Here is a 20,181-nt window from a genome sequence, read left to right as displayed (position 1 = left end):
CAAGTTAAGCAAAAAAAAAAAAAAAAATCTCCAAATTGGGGAGATTGTTTAGCTTAACTTTATTGAATAAATAAATAAAAATATATATTATATTAATTCGGGTTGGGTTGGGTTGTCCCAAAATTTTCAACTCTCCAACAACTTGAGATCCAATCCAATTTGAAAAAAAATCAAAATTTTCAATCCAACCTAACCCACATTTTAAACTAACCCAATCTAACTCATATAATATGGGTTGGATAGTCTAGGTTGTCGAGTTACTCTCTAGATCAATATGTAGCTAGGCTTTGGAGTGATTTGGAAAAATGCTAAAATTATTCGTAGTTGTCATTAAAAAAATTAGCACCAAAAGAAAGAAGTTTTCTCAAAAGAACTACTCAATCTATTAGATTTGACTATCCGAATTTAAACTATTTTTTTTAAGATTTTTAAATCTAAACGATTTTTTTTTTCAAAATTCATGTACCATCGTTTAGATTCTAAATCTAAATGAACGATCCTGTACCACTATCCAAGAAGTTTTTTGCACTACATATTTTTTTCAAAATCTTGAACCAAACAATATTTTAAATAAAAAAATACAAGATTATTTATTGATTGAAAAAAATATAGAAAAAAAATTGTAGAAGAAAACGAGAATAAAGACTATGGAAAGAAAAGTTGCAAGAAAAAGAGATGGAAAAAAAAGACAAATTTAAAATATATTTTTTAAAAAATTGGTCGACTTCCTAGACTTTTTTTATTTCTTTAGACAAAAAAAAAAAAAAAAAAAGAGGGTGAATTTCCTAATTTGGATGTAAAAGGAAACATTGAATATAAATGATGAAAATATGTTGAGTAGACGTATATATGATTTTTTAGTAAGTTAATCTAAACAACTACTCCATACTTTTAGATTTTACAAACCAAGTAAATAAAAAAGAAAATTCCCCTACTTTAAATTATCTTATAATCAATTGCACCAAACACACTACTACCCCTTAAAATCTAATTTAATTACTCTAGATCATGCAAATAAATTCCAAATTAAGTTTGGAGTTGGATGTCTATGCTATTTGATAGATAGGAAAATGAATTTGAATCTCTTGCAAAAGTTGTTGATTTTAAAGTATTTGTTGAATCCCTAAACAAAAAAATTGGAAGTTTTAAGTCATACAAATAATAAAAAAAAGAAACTTCACCATGAACTATACTCGATTTTAACTCATTTGTTTACCGTTTATAGTTAGTGTTTCAATTGTCATACAAAATTGAAAAGAACTCTATTTATAAATGGATGGCTGCAGATTCAAAGACAATTGACTGTTAATATATATCAAACAAATTTCCTACTCAAAACTTTGGAAGGAAGTTTACAACATAGAGCAAGAAACCCCATGGGAAGAAACTTGGAAATCTTGTGGCCATATCTCCAAATATTCTTCACTAATTCCACATACAGAGGGAGCTGAATTATTATAAACATGGTCACCGGAAAAAACGTCGCCATATACAACAAACTCACCGTCCACTTCATCTCCTCTGACTTCACTGTCAACACAATCGTCAATGCAAATGCCATCATCGTGCTCGCCACAGAGAAGAACAAAAGTTGGAATCCAATCGAGAGTTTCATTGGCAACGTGTGCAGAAAATCCTCCATCTTAAAGGACGATGTTAGAATCGACAAAAACAGAACCACCGACGAGAGGGCAGTGGCGAGGGCGAGAATGTCCATGACAGTGAACACAACGTAGATAGGTTCAGTGAGTAGAATAGGAGACCCAGTCTTGCTATTAAGCCCACCGGGAACAGTGTAGGCAGCGGCGAATACGACAGTAGCAACAAGGACGGCGACGGCAGAACAAGACTCAGAGGTTTTCTTGAGCCATTCTTTGGCTTGGTCAAGCATTTTTTCATGCGTCTTGTAGAAATACTCGCGAGGGGTCCATTTCATCTTGTTGTGGTGCATGTTGTAAAGGGCGGGGATTTGAGATTGCACACGCTCATACCATATGAGTTCTTGTTGGAGTTGTAAAGCAGGGCCGTGGGTTCCACCGCGGAAGAATTTCGTGACGCCCACATGGTGAAGTGCAGTGAATCCTAAGGTGTCGATTCGTGTCACTAGCCTTGTCATGATTAGTCTATGATTTTGAATCCACTTGAACACCTGTTTTTGACGGTGAGCAATGGCCACATGGAGCAGGTTTCGTTGGTGAACCGTTACGTAATCCACGGCTTGAGGGAAAACTTCCACAATTTGTTGGACGATCTCAATGATTCCATTGGCAGCGGCAAGTAGGAGAGGGGTTTCGTGATGTTCGTAGAATTCGATATCTCCAATTTCTCCTTGGTTGTGGTCGGAAGATGGATGAGTTGTTAAGATGTGGAGGTCTACATCGCCTTCTTTGGGAAGGGGGAGTCCGAAGGAGTCGACTTCGGTAATCTCCGGTGGGGTGGCTTGGGTTTGGCGCCATGAAAAATCTATGTGAGCAAGCATGTTGGTGATGGTCAGGGCTAATTTGTGCTGTTGCTTTTTCTCATACAGTTCTTTCCATTGGGGCCATCCTTAGATATAGTACACATTCTTAGTGTCCCATTCCCATATATGTATATATATAGTTCAAACTATTATCATTTAATTTGAAATTAGTTTAAAACACTAAATATTATTTAATTTAATTCATTAAGTAGATATACCTAAGAAGATGAATTTCCAAAAGAAGCAAGCCAAGAAGTGGACTAAATGTATCCCTGCAACATTATATTACACAAAGACTTTATTAGACACCGTGATTTTTAAGGGTAATGATTACATTTAATCAAATTAATTCACCTTCCATTTGTGTTCATCACCCTCAACAAATGGTTTTAAAACATGTGATTTGACATTCAAGGAATTATTTTATAATTGTTACTTTGTTTTGAATGAGAAAGAATTGAAGTTAATACCATTTGTATTAGAAAAATTGTAGTGGATGTGAATTTTATTTTAGGAATTTGCAAACTTCTCTACCACTTTTCTAACTACCTATATCAAATTGTATAACAAAATGTGTACTAAATGTATTAATTGTATATTCAATGTGTATTAACTGTATATTCAATGTGTACCAAGTGCATATATCACGTGTATATCAAGTGTATCAAGTATGTTAAAATGATTATCAATAATGTATCAAGTGTGTATCAGTGTGGTGTATAAGAGTGTATTAGGTGTATAAGATGTATTAGATATATCAAGTGTATCCAGAGTGTCAAAATGGATATCAATAATGTATCAATTATTAGTAATATATATTGAGTTTGTATCAATGATATATAGAAGTATATTAGGTATATCAGATGTATTAGATGCATCAAATGTATATCAATGCATATCAGTGGGTTGGAATTTGCCATTCTTGCAAAATTAAATAAATATGTGCTATAAACCTTTTTTTTTTAATTTATGAGCTTTTTCTACGATACTAACATATTTAAATAGTAGGGATGAAATTAGGTTGGGTTGGGACATTCTCAACCCAACTCATATTTTCGAATTATTTTGGTTGACAACTCCAATAACTCGAATTTAGTTTCTAATCCAATCCAACCTGTAAAATAGAGTTGGTTGAGTTCGATTGTGCCGTTGTATAGTTGTTTTTTTCCGTTTCTAGTTTCTAATTGTTATAAAAGTTCAAAATTGTTACATTTAAATTTCAAACCTACATGATTCAAAATTTCATACAATAAATTCAAAATTTGTATACTTAATTTATTTTTTTATTAAATCATATATATATGTTTTATATTATATTAATTCGAGTTGGGTTGGATTGAAATGAAATTTTCAACCCTCCAACCCGAGACCAAATCCATATTTTAACTTATCTTAACCACTCAACCCTTATAATATGAGTTGGGTGGTCTGAATTATTCGAGTTCAACTCATATTCTTATACTCCTATTTAAATATGCTGAGGTACACTAATAGCCTAAAGTTGCCAGATAGCATAATGAGTTAAGATATTAAATAAAATTAAACCCGAATGATATTTTCACCCATGCCTATCAAAAATACGAAATGCTACCCATATGGAAAGAAAATTAGAAATACCCATTTTTCTCTCTCATCTTTAAAAACCCTAAAAAAGAAAAATCTATCTTCTTCCTTATCAATTACAACGTCCATATTATTTTTTTCCTTCTCTATCTTCTTCTTCCTCATTCATGGCTTCTGCCATCTTTCTTATAGGATGGACTTTAACGTTGGTTAATAATATGTGATTCATGTAATATACATAGATATATCTTCGCAATATACCCATGAAATTGATTAATTTTATAATATGTGCACAATAAACCTATACTATAGGTCAAAAATATATAATAGTATCAAAAGTATATATGATAGAAAATGGCAAAAAGATAACTAGAGAAATGAAGTCAATATATAAGTTCACAAGATAATAATAGAATGAAAAAAATAAGTTAAGAAATGTTTCTAACCACTATAAGAAAATAATGCAAACCATTATAAGAAAATGAAAGAAAATAAACTTTATTTTCAAAAGAGGAAAACAAATAATAAAAAAAATCGATTTGTTATCCAACAGATTTTTAATAATTTAGAAATGTTTCTTAAAATTGAAAAAAAAAAATAGAAAACCTAATATTGAATATCAACCAAGTTCGTTTTTAAAAATAAAATGACTATCAAACGAATTTAAAAACTTAAAAAGTTTAAATAAATAGGCTTTTAATTAGATTTTGTTTAAGAACTTAGAATATGACCAAGGTTTAGTAACTCATTAATTTACCTCACAATCGGATGAAATCCCACTAAGTGTCTGGCTATTTAGATAGGATTGTTTGCAAAATCAACATATGATTTCAAATCAAAACATTCTAACAAACAATCAAATTCATCCCCAAATTTATAATGATTTAAAATCCTTCAAAATTAAGAGGTTTCAAATCATAAATATTATCTAGACTTTGAAGTTGTGTTTATATTGTATTTCAACCTTTAAAAATGTCTAATAAATTTCTAAATTTTTAATTTTGTATCTAATAGATCAATCTATTATTGACTATGATTAAACTGTAAATTAAACTTTTAAATTAGAAAGACTAAATAGGCATTATATTATAATAAGAATTTAAAAGTAGAGTAGTTAATTTATCATATATATAGAAAACAAAGGTGAAAATTGGTAAAGCACAAAGTATACACTATAAAATAGACTAACTTACAACAATTTGAATGGCATAATTTGTTTGGAGTTTCAGAGTTGCTAATTCCAGCTTCTAAATCTTCATTCTTATTTTGAATAATAGAGCTTTTAGAATAGCCATTAGGATCATTGTTGGAAGACCCAAAATTTGAATACTTATAATTGTAGATGTCCTGAGTAGGAAGCACTGTCATAACACAGAACAAATTAATCACATCATATATCAGTTTAATTTGAAAAATGTGAAGTTTTAAGGAAAAAATTGAAGGAGAAGTTAATTAGGAGGAGGGGTTTTGGGTTTTACGATTATAGATAATTGATTCAAAGAACTTCATGGGATATCCACTTTGAAAAGCAGATGGCATGTTGGCCAATACATGAAGAGCCGTTTTGCCTTCTAGATTCGTCATTTCCAACAGCGACTTATCGAATTCAGTCAGTTTCAAAACCACATCTGTAATAATTAAACCAAATCTCAATTAATTCATAACTATTTTTTAATTACTTCCCAGAGGATCAAGAGTGCATGTTTATGTTTAGAACCAAAAAAAAACAAGACTATCTCACCAAATTTTTGGCTTTGAATGGCAGCATGAATGATGGGATTACCCTTCCTATTAGTCCAATGCCTTGAACACCGAGAGAAGAAATCTTCACAGTCTTCTAATATATAATTAACAATCTCAAGATGTCCACATCTTGCTGCTCTAAATAGAGGAGTTTCTCCGTAAATATTCTCCGCCACAAGATCTTCTTTCTTGTACTCAACTAACAGCTTAACCGCAGCCAGATTCCCCACCGTTGCAGCTTCGTGCAACGGCGTGTTTCCGGCACTGTTCCTCCAGAACGCTTCGTCCATTTCAAAAATCCCCACCAGGAATGTTCTCAATGGCTCCTCTCCTCCGCTGTACACTGCCAAATGCAACGCCGTGTCCCTGCTAGCTGTCATCGGAAACACAATCTTCGTCTCGTCTTTTAATTCTTCCTTCACTTTCTTCCATTCCTCTTTTATCACTGCCCTGTAAGGCTCTATCATTGTCACCAAAAAATCCATGATCCTAATTTTCCTCTACTCTTTTCAATCTCAGTTTTGAACCCCAAAGTGTGTGTGTGTTCATATATATTTCACAATGATTCACAAACATATCCTTTGCTTCTTCGACTAGTAATCCTCAACCTCAAAAGTACATTCATCAATAATTTTCTCCTTTTTTTTTCCCTTTCCTTTCACAAATTTTTCATCCAACAATCTTACTTTTCACTTTCTTGTTGAAGCAAACGATCACTTTTGTACTGTATTGGAATTCTACAAATAATTTTAAATCAAATAAAAAGTGAATTATCAGAATAATAGAGCTACTTTTGTTTAAAATACAAAAATTGCTTTAGCAAATTATATTAAACTCTTACTTTTTTTTTTTCTTTTAACAATCTATATATTTTCTTTTTAAATTGTTAATTTGAGTGAGATCTCTTTTAAGATTTGCTTACCTTGAGATTATCATGTGCATATATGGTCCTCTTTTCAAGCAACAATTGTTCTTGGATTACTTGTGGGAGAAATTTAAAAAGATGATTAGATTGATTTGTAAGTTTCTTTTTTGTTTTGTTTAATTAGCATTATCTTCAAAAAATTGCACCCGAGCACAAATTAGAAAATAATATAATACATTGTACAAGGAAACAATGTTTGCAAAAACACCCATTTTTGATCGGTCATGTAGTAAATTTTCTTGAATGTTAATTTTGCCCTTCAGTTTCTTTCCTCTCGTACTATAAGTGATCGCTTCTATCACAGCTGATATCATGCTACCGGTGATGACTTCTATTAATGACATTATGTCTAATATTTCAATATGTTTTAATGAATTTTTTATTGATAACTTAAATTTTGAATTTCTAAATGATATAAATGTTGATAGCATAACCTGAAATTAATAATTTATTTTAACAAAAGTTGCAACTATCAATTTAGTTTAAACTATCAACAATAGAAGCTACCATGTAGATGCTGTGTTATTAGTGTGATTCAAAACTGTTATCGCTAGCGTGCTAATCTGATTTTTTTTTTCTTTGTCCATTTATGCTAAAAACAAACAACCACAATATCACTTTATAGTAGCATTACCTTAGTATCATTGATATAAATACTAGCCTATTAGAGATATTACTTATAGATAGAGATGTCCATATAACTCGTAGAGTCGGGACCCATGGGAACTCCACCCCTCACCCGCGAACGAGAATACACGGGGAATGGGGGAGTGGAGTGGAGAAGTTCTTTTTCCCAATTGCAACACGGAGTTGAGGACGAAGAATACATTCCTCAGTCCCGGCCCCGCCCTATCCTAAATACAAATATAATTTAATATAATATAATATTTATAATTTAATATACAAATATATACTTTAATATAAATATAAATATTTATTTACTTATTTAATGATAATGTAAAAGAGTAAAAAAAAACATATTTTGATATTCTTTCTTTCCTTCTTTTCTCTATTCCGAACTGGTTTTAATATTTTTTTCCTAAATCCATTTCTATGTTGTAAACTTTTCCTAAATAGTATATGTATATGTGGAACCTTGACTTGTGATTCATAAACTTTTCTTTAAAAAATATGTTGCTCTATCTTAAAAAATATGATGTTACTGAAGACTTTATTAGAATTATGGATCTTGAATTGATATTTGAATTTTTTGTATGGATCTTTTAATTTTATGGATGCAATCTCAATCTCAAATCCCTGTCCGTCATCGGCATATAAGTTAGTTCAACTCATCCTCTCTTACCTTAAATTGCTTTCTGTGCATGAGTTTCGAGCTGTAAATAAGTAGTTGTTAGTGTTCATTCTTTCAATTTAATTACTTTAAAGCCTAAACAATTAGTGAAATCTGGAACTAACATCTATAACAATTCCTTGTGTTCGACCCTGGATCACCCAGGTAAACCTACTATTCGCTTCCACTTAGGCGAGCCGTAGAAAAACTTGTACTCAACGAGGACTTAGAAACGACTATGCAATGAAGAAGTCCATGGGAGCACTTCAAATGCAATGATCATGACTCATGACTCATCACCTAGAATCAAAGTATGCTATAAAAAGAGCTATGATGAGTGCATTACGTGCGATGACCTGACTCGGTTATGTATTGCACTTACATTACACACACGAAAGTGGTAAGTCTAAATCGACAACCACTACCCAAGTGTAAACAAATTTTTTTCAAGATTTTTTTATACACGATCATTTAGATTTTGCTATTCTTTAGATATTTAAATGTTCAAATTTGGGTAGCTAAATCTAAAAACAAAATTTCAAGATTTTTTGGTACATGATCGTTTAGATTTGGCACACGATCCTTTATATTTGATCGTTTAAATTTGACTATTTTTTTTTTACACGATCGTCTAGATTTGACTATTTTTAGTATATGATTGTTTAGATTTGTTAATCTAACTTTTTTCACGATCTTTTATATAAATCTGGCACACGATCTTAAAAATCCAAATAACAATTTTAAATTCTTTTAAAAAAATATTGCAGAAGAAGAGAAAAAGACAATGGAAAGAAAAAGACAATTGAAAGGAAAAGAAAAATTGTAGAAGAAAGAAGATGGAAATGAAGGACAAACAAAAGTATTTTAAAAATTACAGAAGAAAAAACGAGACGATTGAAAGAAAAAAAAAATTGCAGAAGAGGAAGAGAAGAAGATAATGGAAATGAAGGGAAACCTGGAATATTTAAAAAATAAGGTCAGTTTTATGATATTTTTCATTTTGTTACACGGGCCGTAAATATTTTATCGGTTTATTATATTTATAAAAATTAATCTTTAATGAAAGAATTATTATTATGAAATCGTTTTTTTTTGTTTTGTTTATTTGTTTTTTTAAAATAATTAAAGAAAACGACTTATGGAAAATATTATTTTTGTTTAAGAAACATTGATGGGAAACATTTTTTGGTTTAGAAAAGATTTAAGAAAAACATTTTTGGTTTAGAAAACACTTGAGGAAAATATTTTTGTTAAGAAAACATTTCTAAGAGATATTTTTGTTTAGAATATCATATATTGAAAATTAATTTATGGATTTTTTTTTTTTGTTTAGAAAACATTTATGGATATTACTTTTGGTTTATTTGAAAAATATTTTTTTGGTTTAGAGAATAATTGATGGGAACTTTTGTTTGGAAAACAAATATGAAAGAATTTTGTTTTTCTATTTAGTGGAATTAATGGAAAGTTTTCGGTGAAGATATTGAAACTTTTCGATGGAACAATTGTTGAAGATAGGTAAGAGAAGATATTGGAGATGCAATTGGAAGAGACGTTTAAAATATTCCTAAGGTTTCAAAACATGAAATTAATGGGAAGTTCTCAATTCTTACACGATTGGAAGGAGATGGAACGTTTTGTAGAGCTTAGGTGGAACTTCTACGGTGATATATGTTATTTTTTACTTTTTTTGAGAGAAATTAGATTTTTCCTAAATTTTAATTGTGCGTTGGATGTTTTATTTAATTATAGGAAATTTGAGGTTTATTGAACAATTGTATTTAAGATTCAAGTTTTTCACTTAGGTAGAGGCATTTAAGACATTACTCCATCTATTTTTTTTCTAGATTTTTCCGTTTTGCTATTTTATCAATTTCAAAATAAATTTGTCATTTATCCAAAGTAAACCTTTTATTTTACTATTTTATTATCCACCGACCAAACAAAAATACACTACCATTAGGATTTTTTAATAAGCAAAAATATTATTCAAGTTTGTATTATATATTTTTTTAGTTTTTTTATGTAAGTTTAAGTTTCGATTGATCATATTAAAATTGGTGGACAATTTCTTTTTTTAGGTAAATTTTCGTTCCGTAAATTAAAGTTCAAATTTTGAAAGTTTTGGAATTTTTGATAAGCCATGGTATTTTATTTTTATGTTTGAATTTTATATTTTTTTAATTTATTATCAAATTTCTTTAAATATATAGGTTAATTTTTATAAATAGAACAAAAACGCAAAATATTTATGACCTAAGAAAAGCCTATTAAGACTTATTATTTTTCTAGAATTTCATATTTTTCCTTTTAGATTTATAACGAATTTTCAATTTCGATATTCTTCGTCTTCCCAATTTATTTTGCATCATTCTCTATTCTCTCTTATTTACGATCTTCAACAATATTCTTTCTTTTCATCATCTTTCTTCTACTCTTCTACCATTTTTTTTTTCTTTCTGTCGTGTGTTCCAAATATATAATATATTTTTATAAAAAAAAATTAAACTGTTATTTGGTTGTGTAGATAGTGTGACAAATATAAAAGATCGTGAAAAGAAAATCATAGGATACTAGATAGACAAATCCAAACGATTGTGTATAGTCAAATTTAAACACCAAAGAATCTTTAAAAAAAAATCGTTTAAATTTAGCTTCCCAAATTTCAATGATCAAATCTAAACAATCGTGTACAAAAATAGCCAAATTTAAATAATCATCTACCAAAAGAATCTTTAAACAAAAATCGTTTAGATTTGGCTACCCGAATTTAAATCATAAAATCTAAACGATCCCGTAAAAAAATAGCCAAATTTAAACTATCGTCTACAAATAATATAATATTTTTAAAAAATTCGTTTAGATTTTGTTGCCCAAATTAAAACGATCAAATCTAAAAAATTGTGTATCAAATATAAATATAAATGACCTTTTTCCAAAACATCTTAAAAAAAAATCTTACGATCAATCTAAACGATCATGTACAAAAAAAATTATTAAAAGCAAAATCTAAATAACGATTGTTTCCCAAATACTAAACGATGGTTTTCCAAATATATTACGCACACCAAATGCCAATTAATCGAGAAATTTCAACAAATCTAAACGATCAAATCCTAAACAATGGTTTATCAAATACTAAATGATAATGGTTTTCCAAATATATTATGCACATCCGATGCCAATTAATCGAGACATTTTTGGGATTTTCTATTGTGAGCGTGTGAGTTCTTTTCGTTTTCGAAATTTTTATATACGTTGTAAATATTTTGCCGATTTGTTTTATGGTTGAAAAGACCCTTATATATATTGTTTTTTCTTTAACTACATTCTATTTGTGTAATTTTTTTGGTTAGAATTTTCTCGATAAGAAAATTCAAAGTTCAAATTTTATAACTTTTAGGAATAGAATTTTATTTTCATCCTTGAATTTAATTTTTTTTAGTTTACTATCTATTTTAGTTTATGGTTAATGAAATCTTTTTATCAGTTATGATTTTGATTTTAGTTTTTTTTTTATCAAATTAATGATTTGGGGGTTATTTTTGTATTTTTATATTTTCTAATTAATTGGTTTTTATTGTTTAGGGATATTTTCGTACATAGATAATTGGTAATTAATAATAATAATAATAATAATTGTGCCATTTTCCTAATTTTAAATATTTTTTGTTATTTTTAAAATTGGATATTTAAATTTTGCTATTTTTCTCTTTGCCACATGGGAGCTCACATTTTTTCACTTGTGTAAAATTGTGTCAATCAACCTCCAATTTATAGAAATTTCAAACTCTTCTTAATTAGGGAAATATAAATTAAATCAAATTTAGAAGGAAAAATAAATGAGAGTTATTTGGATGACTTAAATTTTTTTTTCATAATTAAATTTCTTCCAAAATTGATTAAATATATATTTTTTTCAAATAAAAAAGGCTCCTTGCCTATATAGCAAACCAAGACTAATAGAAAATGGCAAAACTTAAAACTAATGGCAAATATAGCAAAACTTACCTTTAGCCTATGTAAAATGTTCAAAAACTCAATTAAAGACATCAAAATATGCTTGAGTTACAAAATTCACAGTTTTTTAAGTTTTTCAATGATAGACTTTGTTATCACTAATAGAAGTTTATCATTGATAAATTGATTTTATAAAAGTTTATGACTGATAGAGTGTACATGGACAGAAGATCTTCATGCCCGTCCAAAGTTCGTGCCAAGTTATGGAGGACAGACACATTTCAGGGGAATATCGCTTACTGCTTGGAATATAAAGACATTCACACAGATTATGAACACGTGTGTAGAATTAGATATCTCAAAAGCCACATGGAAGAAAACTGACTTGATCGAAGTAAGACTCAAAGTAACACGATGTCCAAATAGTGAGGATGCTTGGATGCGCCTATTGACCCACATTGGTATCCTTTTCAAAAAAGAAGATAGAGTGTTTTTTTTTAACTAGTTGTAAATCTAAACAAATTTGCCTCTAACCCTTTAGCTCATGGAAAATGTAAAAAAAAAAAAAAAAAACTAATTGAAGACATGGAATTTCCACTTTTTAAAGCGTATCATTGATACACTTGGTAATAACTTATCATTGATGGAATCCTTTTATAGAAGTCTATCACCAATATTTTTGTATCACCAATCTATTAGTGATAACACATACTTTTATAAGTGATATAATTTTGTCAACGATAGAGGCATATCATTGCAAACATATTAGTGTGGTTCATGATATTTTTTTATTTTCTATAAATGATCAAAATTATTGATTGATAATTGTTCCAACCTATAAAGCGATTACAGTTTTATTATTGATAAACTTCTATTGACGATCAAAATACGCACATCACTGAAAACATATTACCACAATTCACAACTTTTGTTTAGTTTATAATAATTTGTAGAAATTAATCGTTAATGCTTCTATGAATAGGAAACTTTTATAATCGATAACCCTTCCATGATTAATGATAGAACCATGTCATAGAAAATATATTTAAAGTGATTGACTTTTTTTTTTTTTTTTTTTTGTGTTTTTGCTCATTAGAGTCTATGGATGATATAGGTTTTTATCACTAATAAACTTGAAGAAAGTTGAATTTATTTTCATGACAAATAAGAAAAAATGCATAGTTTCTTTGTTTTTTTTTAATGTTGTTGATAAGTGTTTACCAGTGTTAGAAGAAAATTGAATATACTTTTATGAAAAGCATATTGTATAGTTTCATTGCTTTTATTTATTTTTTTGTTAACTTGTTTCGAGTCTATCAGATAGATTTATATCACTAATAGACTTGAAGAAAGTTGAATTTATTTTCAATGAAAAGTAAGAAAATACATAGTTTTTGATGTTATGCTTTTTTAATATGTTGTTGATTAGTGTCTATGAGTGATACACTTAAAGAAAACTAAACATATTTTCATGAAAAGTGAGAAAATGTGTAGTTTCATTATTTTTTTTTTGTTTCGAGTCTATTGATGATATGTTTCTATCACAGATAGACTTGAAGAAAATTGAATTTATTTTCATGGTAAGAAAACACATAGTTTCAATGTTGTTTTTTGAGGTTGTTGATTAGTACTATCTATCGATAATAGGTTTTTAACAGTGATAGGAGTAGAAAAAAGTTGAACATTTTTTCATGAAATTGAGAAAATCATATAGCTTCTTCTTCTTTCTTTTGTTTTTCTTTTGCTATTACTTATAGTCTATCGATCAGGCAGACTTGAAGAAAATTGAATTTTTTCATGAAAAATAAGAAAATATATCATTTCAATTATATTTTTGTTTTGTATTTGATAGTCTATCAGTGGTATATATGGGTTTCAGTTCTTTTCATTGGTAGATTAGAACAAAGTTGAATTTATTTTTATGAAAAGTAAAAAGATAATGTATAGAAAGCAAAGATCGCCACACATGCATATGTATGGTTCACTAATAGTGTGTTAACTACATCCCCAGGTAGAGGAAAAGAACAAATATATTATTAGAGAGAATGTTTTATAATACAATACGATGATAATAGATTAGAGAGTTTATATATTGCACTTCTCTAAATCCTAGGGTAAGAAACATAAATATCTACATATTTTCAAGGAAGTTTAATATGTAACTGCCTATGAAGCAGGGAGATCTCCGTAGACTGAGTTATTCGTAACATCACATAACGAATTCAAGGCATTCCAACACGCACCACATTTATTGCTTCGGGGTTTTTTAGAATTAATTTGCAATTGTTCCACTGTTATTACACTATAAAGTGATTAAGCAATAATGCTTATCTAAAATGACTTCCAGATCTGTTATGAACTTTCTTAATCCATGCTAATTCTTTGCTGCTTCATAGGCAGGCACACATTCAACTTCCATCATGGAGTCAGTAATAAAACTTTGTTTGATACTTTTCTAGACCATAGCTTCTCCTTTTTAGAGTGAAGGATGATTTTGATGTTGATTGTCTTGAACCTTTGTCATATTCGAAATCAGAATCAGATCCTTGCTTTCATACACAAGCATATAGTTCCTCCATTCTTTGAAGATAGTTGAGGATATTTTTAATAATGACAGCTCAATGATCGTATTTAGGTTTGGATCCATACCTACTGACCATGCCTACAACAACAAAAGCTCTTTTTTCAAAATGCTTGGATGTTTAATACATGTATTATAACTCAAATCGATTCCATATTAGTTTACATATCTCATAAATAATAAACTGTCTGAACAAAACACATATAGAACACATCCAAAGGTTCATATAATTGATTATTTTATATATCGTCCCAAGCACAAAAGTAAACATAAATCCACACTTTGACATTTACATGAGTGAAAAAAAATTCATACTTTCGGAACATCGTCATACGTAACAAACTTGAGATTTATTGAAAATGTAGGTAATAATTAAGTAAGAACTGGGTGACCCATGCATGAAAAATCAAGTAAATTTCTTACTTAGAAATTTTAATCGAAGTTTTTTAAAAATCGGGTGACCAAACCCATTGGAAGGACTTTAAAAAGAAAGGGTTGATAAGTACAAACACTCTTCATCAGTTCCATGTTCAAGGGGAGTTGAATTATCATAAACACTGACACCGGCAAAAATGTGGCCAAATACAAAACACTCACTGCCCACTCCATCTCCGTCGATTTCATCGTCAACAAGATTGCTAGAGCAAATGCCATCATCGTACATGCGATAGAGAAAAACAACAACTGAAAACCCAATGACAATTTAATTGGTAATGTATGTCGAAAATCATCCATCCTAAACGAGGAAGTCAAAATCGAGAGAAAAATAACGACCGAGCAAAGTGATGTGGTGAGTCCGGCAATATCCATGACTGTGAATACCATGTACAAAGGTTGGGTGAGGAGGACAGGAGAGCCAGTTTTATTATTGAGACCACCGGGAACACTAAAAGCTGCTGCAAAGACAACGGTCGCAACTAGAACGGCAACGGCGGAGCAAGACTCAGAGGTTTTCTTGAGCCATTCTTTGGCACTGTCAAGCATTTCCTTGTGTGTTTCATCAAAGTATTCACGCGGTTTCGATCCAGCGTTGTTGTGGTGCGTGGCATATGGTGGAGAGACCATTTTATGGACACGATCGAACCACATGAGCTCATGTTGAAGCTGTAGAGCCGGGCCATGGAGGTGTTCGTGGAGGAATTTAGTGATTCCAACCTGGTGCAATATTGTGAACCCCGTTACGTCGATCCTTTTGACGAGTCTAGCCATTAGTAGTTTTTGACTCTCGAGCCAATCCAAGATATTTTTTTGTCGATGCACGATGGCCAAGTGTAGAATGTTTCTGTTATAGGTAGTCACGTAGTCGACTGCTTCCGGATAAATTTCGATGATTATTTTGACGATCTCAATTATTCCCTTAGCCGTGGCTACAAACAATGGTATCTCATGGTGGTCCTTGTATATCATACTTTTATCATCAACATTTTGGTTTTCAAAATATTGGTAGCTAAAGACTGGAAGCAATTTAGTGTTCTCATGGTGTTGTTTGGGATGGCACCATGAATCATCAATGTTTGCCAGCATCAAAACTAAGTTTACAACTGATTTATGTATTTTCTTTTTCTTGTACAACTCTCCCCATTGTGGCCACCCTGTGAAAAGTTGAAATTTTCATATACCATTAATAATACAACCTTAACTTTATTTCTCTCTATTATTAATTTAGCCTTATTTTAAAAATTACATTCAAGTTAACTCCTTAGTTTTTAAAATTATGATCGATAAATATCTTAAATCTCAATTTTAACTCTAATAAGTGTTGGAAGTGATGACGAGTCCACTCTAAATTTACTCTAAATCTCACTAACTTTTAAGAGAAGAAATCTTATTCTCTTAGAAAACTCAAGAAAACACAAGAGAAGAATATTGTTCTCTTGAAACTCACTTACTTTCTAAACTTCAATTTGCTTTTCCATTGATTTTATTCTTTTCTCTTGCGTATAAATGAAGGAAATGATCTCTATATATAGTACTCAAGAGACACTTCCTAAACGACACAAAATAAATGAAGTACATGTATACATATAATTCATATACGAAATAATTACATGTATCTAGAAATGCCTGTATCTTGAAATTAGAAATGTATCTATTAATGTATTATCCATAATGTATCTAGCTTATTAATTTCTAACATGCCCCCTTAAGCTAGACTTCCCGGACTCTGAGCTTCTCTTTCATTTTCAAGAATGAGTTTGTCTTTAATGCTTTTGTGAATATGTGTGCAACTTGATCTCGAGTCTTGCAACGCTTGATATATACTTCTACATCTTTGATCAATTCTCTGATGAAATGATACTTGATCTTTATATATTTGCTTCTTCCATGAAGAACTGAATTCTTCGAAAGTGAAATAGATGATTGATTGTCACAAAATATGATGGTCCCTTTCTCTTGAGGACACTTCAATTCATATAGTACATTTCATAGCCAAAGTGTTTGACAACTAGCTACAGACAAAGAAATGTATTCAGCTTCTATTGTTGACAATGCTACAACATCTTGCTTCTTTGATGCCCATGAAACTGCTCCAAAACCAAATATTAAATAAATACCTAGAAGTATTTTTGAAATCATCAATATTTTCTCCCCAATTACTATTACTGTAGCCAACAAGGAACATTATCCACATTATTTTTATAGTGGATTCCATGATCAACAGTTCCAAAGAATATATCTAAGAACTCTCTTTCCAGCTTTCCAATGCCTTCTCTTTGGTGATGCCATAAATCTACCCGATAAGTTGATTGGGAACATAATATCATATCTAGTTGTAGTTAAATACATTAAACTTCTAACAAGACTTCTATAAATTGTGACATCAAAAACTTCACTAACATCATGCTTACTTATCTTTAAACCCAATTCCATAGGAGTACTAGTAGGATAAGTATTCTCCATTTTGAACTTTTTCAACAAATCCTTTGCATACTTCTTTTACGAAATTGCAATCTTATTATCACTTTGTTTAACTTCAATACCAAGAAAGTAATGAATTAAACCCATATCAGTCCTCTCAAATTCTTTTTTCATGCTCTCTTTGAATTCTTCAATCATCATGTTTGAGTTTCCCATAAAGATTAAATCATCAACATATAGACAAATTATCAAGAAATTACCATTTTCGTCTTCTTTGGTGTAGAGAGCATGCTCATATAGATATCTTTTTAATCATCCTTTAAGAAAAAGTTGTCGATGCGGTTATATCAAGCCCTTGGTGCTTGCTCTAGCCCATACAAGGCTTTCTTTAATCGACACACCTTATTTTCTTCTCCAATCATTGCATAATCGGGGATATGCTCAACATATATTTCATCCCTCTAAATACCCATTTAGGAATGCTGACTTTACATCCATTTGATGAACTTTCCAGTCATTTTTTGCTACAAGGGCTAACAACAAACGAACAGTCTCCAAGCGAGTTATTGGTGCAAAAACTTCTTCATAATCCACACCAAAGTTTCGTTTGTAACCTTTTACAACGAGCATGCATCTTGTATTTCTACACTTCTCCATTTTGCTTTAGCTTTGTTCTATAGATTAATTTGACTTCAAGAGCCTTTTTATTTTCTGGTAATTTGACTAACTCTCATGTCTCGTTTCTTCTTATTGCATCCATCTCTTGATTCATTGCATCTTTCCATTTTTTATTTTGAATTGCTTATCTTCAAAGTATACAAGATCAACATCTGCAAATAAAGCAAAGTCAACATGTTCATCATCTAGTATTCTTCTTGAAGTATTATAGATCTCTTGAATATTTCTTGTCTTTCTTAGAGTAGTTTCTTCATCACTTGTGGAGTGTGATGAAGAAAGTAAAGTCAGTGGTTGAGTTTCTTTAAGCTCCAAGTCTCGAGCATCTTCTTTGCCATCCATGTCAACAAGTAATGGATTTTGGTCTTCATTTGGTGCATCTCAATGCCACAATTTTGCTTTATCGAAATTGACATCTTGATTAATAATAACTTTCTTACTTACAAGATTGTATAATCTGTAAGTCTTGAAGTTCTCACTGTACCCAATAGAAATGCAATTTTCTAATTTATCATCTAGCTTACCTCTTTTTTCATCTGAAATGTGAGAGTAAGCAACACACCCAAATACTCTTAGGTGACTAACAGTTGATTTCAATCCACTTCATGCTTCTTGAGGAGTAATACCTTAAACACTTTTTGTTGAAGCTCGATTTAGAAGATAAACAACACAAGTTACTGCATCTCCCCAAAATTGATCATGAAGTTTCTTTGCCTTCAACATACTTTTGCAAAGTTCCATTACTATTATGTTTTTTCTCTATGCAACTCCATTTTTTCTCTAGCTAGTTATGTTCATTTTGGTGATGTTATACAATTTGAATGCTAGATCAATACATCGAAAATGATATTTATGATATGAACATGTGCCTCTATCTAAAATCCTACCATAATAATTTTTACATACTTAGATGTTGCTAGCTAAATTTTGTAATTACATCATGAATTAAGGTATAGAATTGAGATATTTTGAAAAAGAAAAGAAAAGAAAAAACAAGAAGACTAATAAATAAGAATTGGGAAGAGGAGTGGACCTAATATGATGAGTCTCCAAAACAAGCACTTCAAACCATGTATAAAATATAGCCCTGCATGCCACACCAATAAACAGACTATTCTTTCAAGCATGGAAATTACCATGAGTTAATGAAGAAGGGTCAAACAGATAAATGGGATTGCCCACAAAAACTTCCTACAAAATCTTACTTTTTTTCACAACATACTACTCTATCATATATATAGATATGATTTATTTTATTTAATTATTTGCAAATATAGATTCTTTTAACCAAATATTATTAATGTCCTACGTCAAGAATATAAATTTAATTATATCTAACCATTGTCGACATAATATTTTTTAAATTTAAATATCTACAAAATATAGTAATATTTTAGATTCTATCACCAGAAGAAATTTAGTCTTTAGTGTCGTTTAAAATTGTCATTAAACATCCGTCTTATAACAAACGGCATTAAACCTTAAATTTCATTTTTCCTAACCGACATCAAAGGTCAGATTTTTGGTAGTGTATCCATATATCATAGGTTATTGGTAATATTGAAAGAAATTGATAGAATTTTATTAGTGACTATCAATGTATTTAATTGACTAAATAGCAAAATTATAAATAAAATAAATTAACTTACAACAATTTGAAGGGCGACAACGTTTAGGGTTAGATCTTGCTTCCAAATCTTCATTCCTACGATTTTGTGTAGTTGAACTTTTATCATTGTTGTCAAAAGATCCAAAATTACAAAATTTGTATTTGTAAATGTTCTCGTTTGGAAGAACTGTAGAACAACAACAACGACGACAAAAAAGAATAAAAAGAGTATTAAAATTAAGAGCTCTATAATTATAGTATCTAAGTCTAGCAGGTGGGATCACGATAGAAAGTAAAATTTTGTTATACTTTTAAATATTGTTTTTGAAATTTAAAAATGTTTTTCTAGCAAAATACAAAGATTATTATTAAATTAATCTTGATCACTAACCCATTATGTATGTATATATATAAAATCAAAATGTTAGAAGCTGAAATTTTTAATTTTGAAGTGAATATTTAACAAAATAGAAGTGAATGTATAAATTTAAAGATTAAACTTGTAAATTAAGTA

General features: G+C 29.9%; 1 protein-coding gene across 1 annotated transcript; it reads right to left on the bottom strand.

Moving 5' to 3' along the window:
• Positions 1-1,250: 1,250 nt before the first annotated feature.
• Positions 1,251-6,410, bottom strand: LOC101203890. The gene is made up of 5 exons (XM_031883651.1): positions 5,766-6,410; positions 5,503-5,652; positions 5,218-5,385; positions 2,680-2,733; positions 1,251-2,547 (listed from the first exon to the last, which is right to left on the bottom strand). The coding sequence occupies exons 1-5, from the start codon at positions 6,250-6,252 to the stop codon at positions 1,316-1,318; spliced, it is 2,091 nt and encodes a 696-aa protein (XP_031739511.1). The 5' UTR covers positions 6,253-6,410; the 3' UTR covers positions 1,251-1,315.
• Positions 6,411-20,181: the final 13,771 nt, after the last annotated feature.

This window comes from Cucumis sativus, chromosome 1, assembly GCF_000004075.3.
Source record: "Cucumis sativus cultivar 9930 chromosome 1, Cucumber_9930_V3, whole genome shotgun sequence".
NCBI lineage: Eukaryota > Viridiplantae > Streptophyta > Magnoliopsida > Cucurbitales > Cucurbitaceae > Cucumis > Cucumis sativus.
Note: the sequence above shows the minus strand (reverse complement) of the source record. Positions and strands in the feature narration are given on the sequence as shown.

Coding starts and splice junctions, on each gene's coding strand:
- LOC101203890 (XM_031883651.1), bottom strand. CDS start 6,252: ATGGATTTTTTGGTGACAATGATAGAGCCTTACAGGGCAGTGATAAAA. Junction 5,653..5,765: donor CATTCAAAGCCAAAAATTTG/GTGAGATAGTCT, acceptor TAATTATTACAG/ATGTGGTTTTGAAACTGACT. Junction 5,386..5,502: donor TGAATCAATTATCTATAATC/GTAAAACCCAAA, acceptor GTGTTATGACAG/TGCTTCCTACTCAGGACATC.